This window comes from Sabethes cyaneus, chromosome 1 (genome assembly GCF_943734655.1).
Source record: "Sabethes cyaneus chromosome 1, idSabCyanKW18_F2, whole genome shotgun sequence".
NCBI classification, from domain to species: domain Eukaryota; kingdom Metazoa; phylum Arthropoda; class Insecta; order Diptera; family Culicidae; genus Sabethes; species Sabethes cyaneus.
This window is the reverse complement of record NC_071353.1, coordinates 96,278,367-96,290,783: the sequence shown is the minus strand read 5'-3', so window position 1 is coordinate 96,290,783 and position 12,417 is coordinate 96,278,367. Positions and strand designations below refer to the sequence as shown.

The 12,417-nt window shown below is 42.0% G+C and overlaps 1 protein-coding gene across 1 annotated transcript in view; it reads left to right on the top strand.

The window, feature by feature from the left end:
- Nucleotides 1-11,713: 11,713 nt before the first annotated feature.
- The window catches only part of LOC128739669 (peptidoglycan-recognition protein LE-like), a 32,455-nt gene continuing 31,751 nt past the window's right edge, over nucleotides 11,714-12,417 (top strand). The window contains exons 1-3 of the mRNA XM_053835168.1: nucleotides 11,714-11,791; nucleotides 11,857-12,016; nucleotides 12,064-12,175. Of these exons, the coding sequence (XP_053691143.1) occupies nucleotides 11,737-11,791; nucleotides 11,857-12,016; nucleotides 12,064-12,175 (327 nt within the window). The 5' untranslated portion in view covers nucleotides 11,714-11,736. The remainder of the gene's footprint in view (nucleotides 11,792-11,856; nucleotides 12,017-12,063; nucleotides 12,176-12,417) is intronic.

The window sequence follows — 12,417 nt, the reverse complement described above, 5'->3', positions numbered from 1 at the left end:
AAACAAGTCGTCAAGTACCACAGCATTCTGCGGCAGACGTTAGCTCGATATGTGAGGCCAAACGAAAGGGCAATCTCTGGGCAGGAGGTGGACCAAATTGATTGCTTCAAAACTGTTTCCGCTCCCGCTACTGGACAAGAGCTGGTGGTCCATATTTTGTATATGGGGGTTCAATGCTACGGTATTACTACCCGTGAAATCAGAACCCTCGTATACCAGCTGGTAGAGGGAAACGGAAAAGCATATGTCTTCAACACTAAAACACAGCTAGCTTAAGCGTCATCCAAAACTTTTCTTGTGTGCTCCAGAGGCAACCTCCGCGGATTAATTGCCTTTAAGCGGCTTGCGGTCAATAGTTTTATCGGCGTTTTGACACGTTTTATGTTTGTGTATGTATGGGTGTGTATGTGTATGTGTATATGTGTATGTATGTGTTTATGTATGTGTATATGCATGTATGTGAGTGTGTGTGTATGTGTGTGTGATTGTTGTTCTTATATATACCCTTCAAGCATGTGTTTATAAGGGTGCTCATTATGCCCCAGGGGGTGCTCATTGTGCCCCACACACTGACCGATTTTTAGTTTTTGAAACATAAGTTTAAATTGCAATTTTCGTCATCATATCAATTATTTTTCAATCTGTTAACAGTATGCCTTTAATTATCGATAGTGAATGTATGTTTTGCAATGACGACACTTTAAAAATTCTGTCATTTTGGGTGCTTAAATCAGTCAACAAGTTAGGGTGCTCATTATGCCCCTAATCCCCCTAATTATAGTATTTTTTCGTGGATATGGCCCAGCCTACTAGTGTACTAGTTTCGTTTGAATACATTATTTGATTATTAAAATATATTAGATCTGTGCAAACTGATGGCTCAAATTCAAGATGATCTAAAACATACACATATTTATTCATAACTTGGAATTGTACACAAATAATATTAGCGAACTGTTTAGATTAAATAGCGTTTCAAACTTTAGGGTTAAAAATACTGCAAACAATCGTTGACAATAATTGTCCCTTATAAACAAACCCAAACAAGAAATCGCATCTACTTGCTTTTCGGAAGATAGATAAAGCATTCATTTACAATGTATTACAATAATAATATTTTCATTAAACTTTCCACATTTTGAACTGCACGAGGTAAGATTGCGCCAAAATATAAAGATCGGTTCGGCGTGTGGAATTCCCGTATACAACAAAAATACCTGGAATAAAAAGAAAACTTAACCAATTTAATACTACTATGTATATTTATTCTTGACAGATACGTATTTCACCTACGACTTGCAGACTTCCTCACTACAATTGGATTTTGAATTTGGCATGGTTCGATTTTGGCATGGTTCGATTTTGGCAACAAAAGTATTCGTTTTTGGCAACACAAGATATTTTTCTTCCAAAAATATGCTTAAATATCAATCAGTTTCTGCATACATACTTTAAATGACGAAAAAATGATGCGCTCAGTATGTTCATGAAAAAAAGTTTTGCGGTTTCAAACAATAATATTTTCATTGACGTAGGACTACGTCTTACCGCAGGGTGTCAATAACTTATTTGCACCGGACGGATAGCTTTTGGCGGACTTTTTAAACATAAAATGGTTGCAATCGTTGATTAATGATATTTTGTCAATTTCTAAAGCATTTACATTAAATATTTTCATATCGAAAAAGGGTCTCGATTTTGGCACGGTTTCGATTTTGGCAACATAAGCGACACGCATTTGTTGCCAAAATTGAAATCCCGCTGTATTTGTTTTCGAACTAAATTGGCCAAAGCAATTTTACAGGGTTTATAGGAGCTTAAGATTACGTAACCTATGTGTGGGTATATAAAATTAGTGTAGGTTAACATATGCAATGTGTAATTTGATGCTTAGGACTACGTAACCTATGTGTAGGTATACCCAAGTTGGTGTAGGTAAACTAATTTTATTGTAGGTAGTTTAAGTTGAGAGACGGTATGGATTTTTTCAACTTAAATCAAATCAATTTTATTTATTTACATACTAGCTGACCCGACAAACTTCGTATTGCCACAAATTAACCTGTGTTGTACATAAATCATGAATCTCGGATGATCTTTGTCACAATCTCGAGTTTTGCAAGCCCCAGTGGGCGGCGCTTCCGACGGCGGGTCACCGGCAACACTCGCGACCGTCTCGTCCTGAATGATCTAGTGTTACTATAGATAGTTTTTGTGGTCTTGTATTGACTAATGTTTTATGGAAGAGTCTCGAATTTCTCGAGTTTGATTAGTTTTTGAGTTTCGCAAAAATGTCTGTTTTATTTGTATGAGAGTCCATATCCCCCTACCACAGGGGTGAGAGGTCTCTAACTATCGTAAAATAAATTCAAGACTCCAAAATCTCCCACATGCCAAATTTGGTTCCATTTGCTTGATTAGTTCTCAAGTTATAAGGAAATTTGAATTTCATTTGTATGGTAGCTCCCCTTTTAAAAGGGGAAGGGGTCGTAATTCACCATAGAAAAAATTTCTGCCATCTAAAACTCCCACATGCCAAATTTGGTTCCATTTGATTGATTAGTTCCCTAGATAAGAGGTAATTTGCATTTCATTTGTATGGAAGCCCACCCTCTTAAAGGGGAGATGGGCCATAACTTGCTTTCTAAAGAAGAGAGGGGTCTCAATTCACCATAGAAAAAAATCTTGCGTCCAAAACCACTTACATGTCAAATTTGGTTCCATTTGCTTGATTAGTTCTCGAGTTATGAGGAAATTTGTTTTTCATTTGTATAGGAGCCCCCCCCCCCCCTCTTAAAGAGGGGAAATCCATAGAAAATATACCATAGAAAATAATCTTGCCTACAAAAACACCCACATGATAAATTTGGTTCCATTTGCTTGATTAGTTCTGGAGTTATGAGGAAATTTGTATTTCGTTTGTATGAGAGCACCCCTCTCTTAAAAAGGTAAGGGGTCCTAATTCATCATAGAAAAAATGGTTGCCTCCAAAAACACCCACATGCCAAATATGGTTCCATTTGCTTGATTAGTTCTCGAATTATGAGGAAATTTGTATTTCATTTGTATAGAAGCACCCCCTCTTAAAGTTGGGAGGAGTCCTAATTCACCATAGAAAATATTTTTGCCTCCAGAAACCTCCACATGCCAAATTTGGTTCTATTTGCTTGATTAGTTCTCGAGTTATGAGGAAATTTGAATTTCATTTGTATAGGAACCCCCCTCCTAAAGTGGGTAGGGGTCCCAATTCATCATAGAAAAAATTTTGTCTCCAAAAACACCCACGTGCCAAATTTGGTTCCATTTGATTGATTAGTTCTCGAGTTATGAGGAAATTTGTATTCCGTTTGTATAGGAGCCCCCCCTCTTAAAGTTGGGAGGGGTCCTAATTCACCATAGAAAATATTCTTGCCCTCGAAAACTTTCACATGCCAAATTTGGTTTCATTTGCTTGATTAGCTCTCGAGTTATGAGGAAATTTGTATTTCATTTGTATAGGAGCATCCCCTCCTAAAGTGAGGAGGGGTCCCAGTTCATCATAGAAAAAATTTTTGTCTCCAAAAACACCCACGTGTCAAATTTGGTTCCATTTGCTTGATTAATTCTCGAGTTATGAGAAAATTTGTATTTCGTTTGTAAAGGAGCCCCCCATCTTAAAGTGGGGAGGGGTTCTAATTTACCATAGAAAATATTCATGCCCTAGAAAACTTTCACATGCCAAATTTGGTTCCATTTGCTTGATTAATTCTCGAGTTATGAGGAAATTTGCAGTTCATTTGTATAGGAACCCCCCTTCCTAAAGCGGGGAGGGGTCCCAGTTCATCATAGAAAAAAATTTTGTCTCCAAAACCACCCACGTGCTAAATTTTGTTCCATTTGCTTGATTAGTTCTCGAGTTATGAGGAAATTTGTATTTCGTTTGTAAAGGAGCCCCCCCTCTTAAAGAGGAGAGGAGTTATAATTCCCCTTATAAAGAGGGGAGGGGTCTCAATTTACCATAGAATAAATTCTTGTCGCCGAAAACACCCACATGCCAAATTTTGTTCTATTTGCTTGATTAGTTGTCGAGTTATGCAGAAATTTGTGTTTCATTTGTATGGGAGCCCCCCTATTAGTGGGGGGAGGGGTTTCTAACCATCACTAAAACCTTTCCTGGCCCCAAAAAACCTCTACATGCATATTTTCATGCCGATTGGTTCAGTAGTTTTCGATTCTATAAGGAACATACGGACAGACAGACAGACAGACAGACAGACAGACAGACAGACAGACAGACAGACAGACAGACAGACAGACAGACAGACAGACAGACAGACAGACAGACAGACAGACAGACAGACAGACAGACAGACAGACAGACAGACAGACAGACAGACAGACAGACAGACAGACAGACAGACAGACAGACAGACAGACAGACAGACAGACAGACAGACAGACAGACAGACAGACAGACAGACAGACAGACAGACAGACAGACAGACAGACAGACAGACAGACAGACAGACAGACAGACAGACAGACAGACAGACAGACAGACAGACAGACAGACAGACAGACAGACAGACAGACAGACAGACAGACAGACAGACAGACAGACAGACAGACAGACAGACAGACAGACAGACAGACAGACAGACAGACAGACAGACAGACAGACAGACAGACAGACAGACAGACAGACAGACAGACAGACAGACAGACAGACAGACAGACAGACAGACAGACAGACAGACAGACAGACAGACAGACAGACAGACAGACAGACAGACAGACAGACAGACAGACAGACAGACAGACAGACAGACAGACAGACAGACAGACAGACAGACAGACAGACAGACAGACAGACAGACAGACAGACAGACAGACAGACAGACAGACAGACAGACAGACAGACAGACAGACAGACAGACAGACAGACAGACAGACAGACAGACAGACAGACAGACAGACAGACAGACAGACAGACAGACAGACAGACAGACAGACAGACAGACAGACAGACAGACAGACAGACAGACAGACAGACAGACAGACAGACAGACAGACAGACAGACAGACAGACAGACAGACAGACAGACAGACAGACAGACAGACAGACAGACAGACAGACAGACAGACAGACAGACAGACAGACAGACAGACAGACAGACAGACAGACAGACAGACAGACAGACAGACAGACAGACAGACAGACAGACAGACAGACAGACAGACAGACAGACAGACAGACAGACAGACAGACAGACAGACAGACAGACAGACAGACAGACAGACAGACAGACAGACAGACAGACAGACAGACAGACAGACAGACAGACAGACAGACAGACAGACAGACAGACAGACAGACAGACAGACAGACAGACAGACAGACAGACAGACAGACAGACAGACAGACAGACAGACAGACAGACAGACAGACAGACAGACAGACAGACAGACAGACAGACAGACAGACAGACAGACAGACAGACAGACAGACAGACAGACAGACAGACAGACAGACAGACAGACAGACAGACAGACAGACAGACAGACAGACAGACAGACAGACAGACAGACAGACAGACAGACAGACAGACAGACAGACAGACAGACAGACAGACAGACAGACAGACAGACAGACAGACAGACAGACAGACAGACAGACAGACAGACAGACAGACAGACAGACAGACAGACAGACAGACAGACAGACAGACAGACAGACAGACAGACAGACAGACAGACAGACAGACAGACAGACAGACAGACAGACAGACAGACAGACAGACAGACAGACAGACAGACAGACAGACAGACAGACAGACAGACAGACAGACAGACAGACAGACAGACAGACAGACAGACAGACAGACAGACAGACAGACAGACAGACAGACAGACAGACAGACAGACAGACAGACAGACAGACAGACAGACAGACAGACAGACAGACAGACAGACAGACAGACAGACAGACAGACAGACAGACAGACAGACAGACAGACAGACAGACAGACAGACAGACAGACAGACAGACAGACAGACAGACAGACAGACAGACAGACAGACAGACAGACAGACAGACAGACAGACAGACAGACAGACAGACAGACAGACAGACAGACAGACAGACAGACAGACAGACAGACAGACAGACAGACAGACAGACAGACAGACAGACAGACAGACAGACAGACAGACAGACAGACAGACAGACAGACAGACAGACAGACAGACAGACAGACAGACAGACAGACAGACAGACAGACAGACAGACAGACAGACAGACAGACAGACAGACAGACAGACAGACAGACAGACAGACAGACAGACAGACAGACAGACAGACAGACAGACAGACAGACAGACAGACAGACAGACAGACAGACAGACAGACAGACAGACAGACAGACAGACAGACAGACAGACAGACAGACAGACAGACAGACAGACAGACAGACAGACAGACAGACAGACAGACAGACAGACAGACAGACAGACAGACAGACAGACAGACAGACAGACAGACAGACAGACAGACAGACAGACAGACAGACAGACAGACAGACAGACAGACAGACAGACAGACAGACAGACAGACAGACAGACAGACAGACAGACAGACAGACAGACAGACAGACAGACAGACAGACAGACAGACAGACAGACAGACAGACAGACAGACAGACAGACAGACAGACAGACAGACAGACAGACAGACAGACAGACAGACAGACAGACAGACAGACAGACAGACAGACAGACAGACAGACAGACAGACAGACAGACAGACAGACAGACAGACAGACAGACAGACAGACAGACAGACAGACAGACAGACAGACAGACAGACAGACAGACAGACAGACAGACAGACAGACAGACAGACAGACAGACAGACAGACAGACAGACAGACAGACAGACAGACAGACAGACAGACAGACAGACAGACAGACAGACAGACAGACAGACAGACAGACAGACAGACAGACAGACAGACAGACAGACAGACAGACAGACAGACAGACAGACAGACAGACAGACAGACAGACAGACAGACAGACAGACAGACAGACAGACAGACAGACAGACAGACAGACAGACAGACAGACAGACAGACAGACAGACAGACAGACAGACAGACAGACAGACAGACAGACAGACAGACAGACAGACAGACAGACAGACAGACAGACAGACAGACAGACAGACAGACAGACAGACAGACAGACAGACAGACAGACAGACAGACAGACAGACAGACAGACAGACAGACAGACAGACAGACAGACAGACAGACAGACAGACAGACAGACAGACAGACAGACAGACAGACAGACAGACAGACAGACAGACAGACAGACAGACAGACAGACAGACAGACAGACAGACAGACAGACAGACAGACAGACAGACAGACAGACAGACAGACAGACAGACAGACAGACAGACAGACAGACAGACAGACAGACAGACAGACAGACAGACAGACAGACAGACAGACAGACAGACAGACAGACAGACAGACAGACAGACAGACAGACAGACAGACAGACAGACAGACAGACAGACAGACAGACAGACAGACAGACAGACAGACAGACAGACAGACAGACAGACAGACAGACAGACAGACAGACAGACAGACAGACAGACAGACAGACAGACAGACAGACAGACAGACAGACAGACAGACAGACAGACAGACAGACAGACAGACAGACAGACAGACAGACAGACAGACAGACAGACAGACAGACAGACAGACAGACAGACAGACAGACAGACAGACAGACAGACAGACAGACAGACAGACAGACAGACAGACAGACAGACAGACAGACAGACAGACAGACAGACAGACAGACAGACAGACAGACAGACAGACAGACAGACAGACAGACAGACAGACAGACAGACAGACAGACAGACAGACAGACAGACAGACAGACAGACAGACAGACAGACAGACAGACAGACAGACAGACAGACAGACAGACAGACAGACAGACAGACAGACAGACAGACAGACAGACAGACAGACAGACAGACAGACAGACAGACAGACAGACAGACAGACAGACAGACAGACAGACAGACAGACAGACAGACAGACAGACAGACAGACAGACAGACAGACAGACAGACAGACAGACAGACAGACAGACAGACAGACAGACAGACAGACAGACAGACAGACAGACAGACAGACAGACAGATGGCCGACTATTTAAGATCGGAAGCCGGTACGGTGTTGTTTTAGGCACTCCTAGGTTAACTTCCGTTGCGTCTCTTTCTGCTGTACCGCCGTTGAGATGCTCATCGAAAAACTGCTTCCACCTGTCGATCAGTTTGCTCTCGTTTGTGATTAGATTCCTTCCCTCATTCTACACGTGTCAGGTTTAGGTATATAGCTCTTATGAGTTTGGTTCATCTTTTGGTAAAACTTGCCCGTTTCATTAGCAAGGAATAGTTGTTTCAGCTCCTCACGATCTCTATTCTCCTTCAAGCGCTTTCCCTTCTCAGGATCGTGGTCATCTCATTTTGCACTCGTCGATACTTGGCCAAATACTCTCTCGTGGATATGCGTAGATAGTTTTTCCACGCTCTTTTACCTTTGTTATACTACAGTCATCCCAGTATTATGGGCCAGCTAAGCATGATGATGCTGCAAAATTATTGGTAGAAACACAGATTTAAATAATTTACAGTTTATTTATAACTTCATTGGTTATAAATATATCATAATTTGGTATTGTGTAGGCAAACTTATTCCAAAATCACACACTTTTTTGCAGAACAACAAAATGTAAGCATGTTCCATTCCCAGTATTATGGACCACTTTTAAACCTGGTCAGAATTGTGGATCCATGCTCCCAGTATTATGGGTCAGTAAAACAAAATTGGTTTTATTTAGAGAAAAGTGCGCGCGCTTGTGTGTGTGTGTGTGTGTGTGTGTGTGTGTGTGTGTGTGTGTGTGTGTGTGTGTGTGTGTGTGTGTGTGTGTGTGTGTGTGTGTGTGTGTGTGTGTGTGTGTGTGTGTGTGTGTGTGTGTGTGTGTGTGTGTGTGTGTGTGTGTGTGTGTGTGTGTGTGTGTGTGTGTGTGTGTGTGTGTGTGTGTGTGTGTGTGTGTGTGTGTGTGGGTGGGTGTGTGTGTGGGTGGGTGTGTGTGTGGGTGGGTGTGTGTGTGGGTGTGTGTGTGTGGGTGGGTGGGTGTGTGGGTGGGTGGGTGTGTGGGTGGGTGTGTGTGTGGGTGGGTGTGTGGGTGGGTGGGTGTGTGTGTGGGTGTAGTTCTCGCAATTTAGTGATCTTGTTGTATCTTGTACTGTACTCAACAACTGTCAGAGTGGGTTGAGATTAGAATCAATTTTAGCTTCTTCTTCAGGTAGCTCATCAAACTGATTCAATCTATGATGGATGGTAGTCAGTGCTGTGTTCGGATTTCGAGTAAATTATCAAGTTCATCCGAATCACGCAGAGGGCTTCATCAAGATGATGGCTCCAGGATAGCACATGGCAAACCAAGTATACAAAAGTCGGCTAATGCTGTCCGGATACGATAGACAGGACAAGTTGCAAGAATGCCGAACAACTACCCTGAAAAGTATTTGCCTCACATCCGGTAGGAATAAGACGACCAGGGGTGCAGCGAGCAAGATGGTTAGACTAAGTGAAGCAAGTCTGAGAATTTGGTGAGTGTTAGCCCAAAACCAGAATGCCGAACAACTACCCTGAAAAGTATTTGCCTCACATCCGGTAGGAATAAGACGACCAGGGGTGCAGCGAGCAAGATGGTTAGACTAAGTGAAGCAAGTCTGAGAATTTGGTGAGTGTTAGCCCAAAACCAAGTCCATTGGAGAAACTTTGTTCATCAGGCTTTGTCTTAGAACGGCAAGCCAAGTAAAGTAAAGTAAAGTAAGTAAGTTCAAGCAAAAGAAAAATATTTGGTCCTGGCTTATTAGTTTTGGGTGGTTTCCAAAAATAACGCGGAGCTGTACAGTACGGTAGATTGTGATCCCTTGCAACTTCCCGATTTGTTTCGGCTTGTCTTGCTACGATGCGTAATGTAATATATCAGGATCATAGAGCTTCGGATTCTGTATATTGATTTTCCTTGCACGTTTTTTCGTTTTACTGAGAAAAAAATTACAATTATAGTCAAAAACAGCGAATACTGTTGATCTATATGCTTGATCCATAATACTGGGAAAAGTCAATTTTGCTCCCAATATTATGGACCATTGTTTAATTTCGTATATTAAAGCGAAAAATGCATTTTTCTTGGTGGTTTCACCGTAATTCTATGAATAGGTATGTATTCCTTCGATTTCATCCATTTTACGTTCAGACACACAAATTTACGCCGCTATTCAGTTTATAATTCACAACCGACTTTTTATAACAACCGCAAAAATAACAAATCGAAAGTCGATTGGGGCCAACTGTTAACTATCGGAAAATTAAGTAAATTAACGCATTGGAACTGAGTTTATTGCTGTTAACCATGCAGCAAAATGTTGCTGCCATCTATTGAACTCATACTCGATAGTTAAATATTAATTTGTTACGTATAAAATAACGTAAAATGCAGACTGACCCATAATACTGGGTGGCCCATAATACTGGGGTGACTGTATTAATTCAATAAGAAACACCCTACAATTCATTATTATTTGAAAATTACTGTTGAGATCTATCAAATGAAACCGAGTTGTTGAAAATGAATATTACTTTGAGTGTGCGAATGGTGGTCTCAAAAGTCTCCAAACAGGACCATTTTGAATCATTTACCCTACCGTGTTATCTGTTTCGCTTTGCGCTGCTCTGGCTTTGGATTCTGATGCAGAGCTACCACATAAATTTGTACATGCATAAATTCGGGCTTCCTTTCCTTCGTTGTAGTACAGCGGGATTTTAATTTTGTTGGCATGAACCAATTTTGGCAATAAAAGTACTCGTTTTTGGCAACAAAAAATATTTTACTTCTAAAAATACGCTTAAATATCTATCAGTATTCGCGTCCACATTCTAAATGACGAAACCGTGATGTCTTCAGTATGGGCATACAAAAAAATGTAGTTGTAGTTTTTTTTGACGTAGGACTACGTATCACCGCAGGATATCAAAAGAGTTGCGACAGCTCCTGTCAAACTTTCCAAACATAAAACGGTTGCAATATCGCGAAAAAGCGTTGATTAATGATGATTAGTTAACTTTTGGCACATTTATATACAATTTCTGCAGATCAAAATCGGGTCTCGATTTTGGAGCGATTTCGAATTTGACAACGTAGGCGACAAAATTTTAATGATCCTTCTAATTTGGACAGTGTGTTACGTGTACTCTATTTTGGACATATACGGCAAAATCAAATGAATAGGTGAATCACCCTATAAATCACATATTTCAGTATATGTCACACCACATAGCATAGCATAAGTACGTAGATTTCGTAGATTCCGTACTTTTGAATCCCAATTCCTAGCTAGAATGAACACAAATTAAATAAATCTTTTTGAAAAGCGAACCCGATTTCACTATCGTGATCCTACACCCAGATTTTTTCAAACTTAGCTCTCCTAGCTCCTCCCTGGAATCGCCAATGAGTATTTGTGTAGGTTGCGCATTTACTGATAAGATAAATAACTCAGTTTAGTTTGGCTACCAATCATTCAATTTCTGTCGCTTGATATATTATGATAACTAGTTTATTATTCAAATCGTGTATTAATAGTATTTTGACATGAGTTTTGAAAATAGGCTTTGTACAGATTACACTACTGAAAGTGCAGTTAAAGGTAAGCCATGTTACATGTATTTGAAAGAATTGATTTAGGCCATTGAATGTATTCAACAAATTAAGAAAAGTGCCAAAAATGGATTGATTCCATAGAGCCATTGACTACCAGCGTTGACGGATTCTCTATTAGCGATTGCAGCACAGAATTTGTGTCAACCGCTGCAGATAGTGATTTAGATTTAACAAATGATGATGATAACAGTGTTGATACAGGTAAGGTAAAAAAATAATCATATGTTCTAGCAATGTAGCATCTAATGACATGTTGTTTTTAGGAAACGAATTAAAAATTATGTCCAACACGGTCTCGCACATTAACCACACGGAAATATTGCAAACAGTTTTAAAAGGAAATAGCACACAAACTTTTGAGAATATTCAGGTAAGTAGGCGTTCGTTTTATTTAAGGTACACCGGGGCAAGTGGGACCTAAAAATGCATAGTTTAGGTTTATTCCACTGTGTTTTCTATACCTATCATTATTTAAAAATTCTTTCAACACAGAAACTCTTCAGTGGTATCACTTCGAAGGATTAATTACGAAAAAGGCCTATCAATTTACATGAAATGAACCTGGAGGAGAATTTTCAAAATTATGGCGATAGGTCCCACTTGCCCCATTTA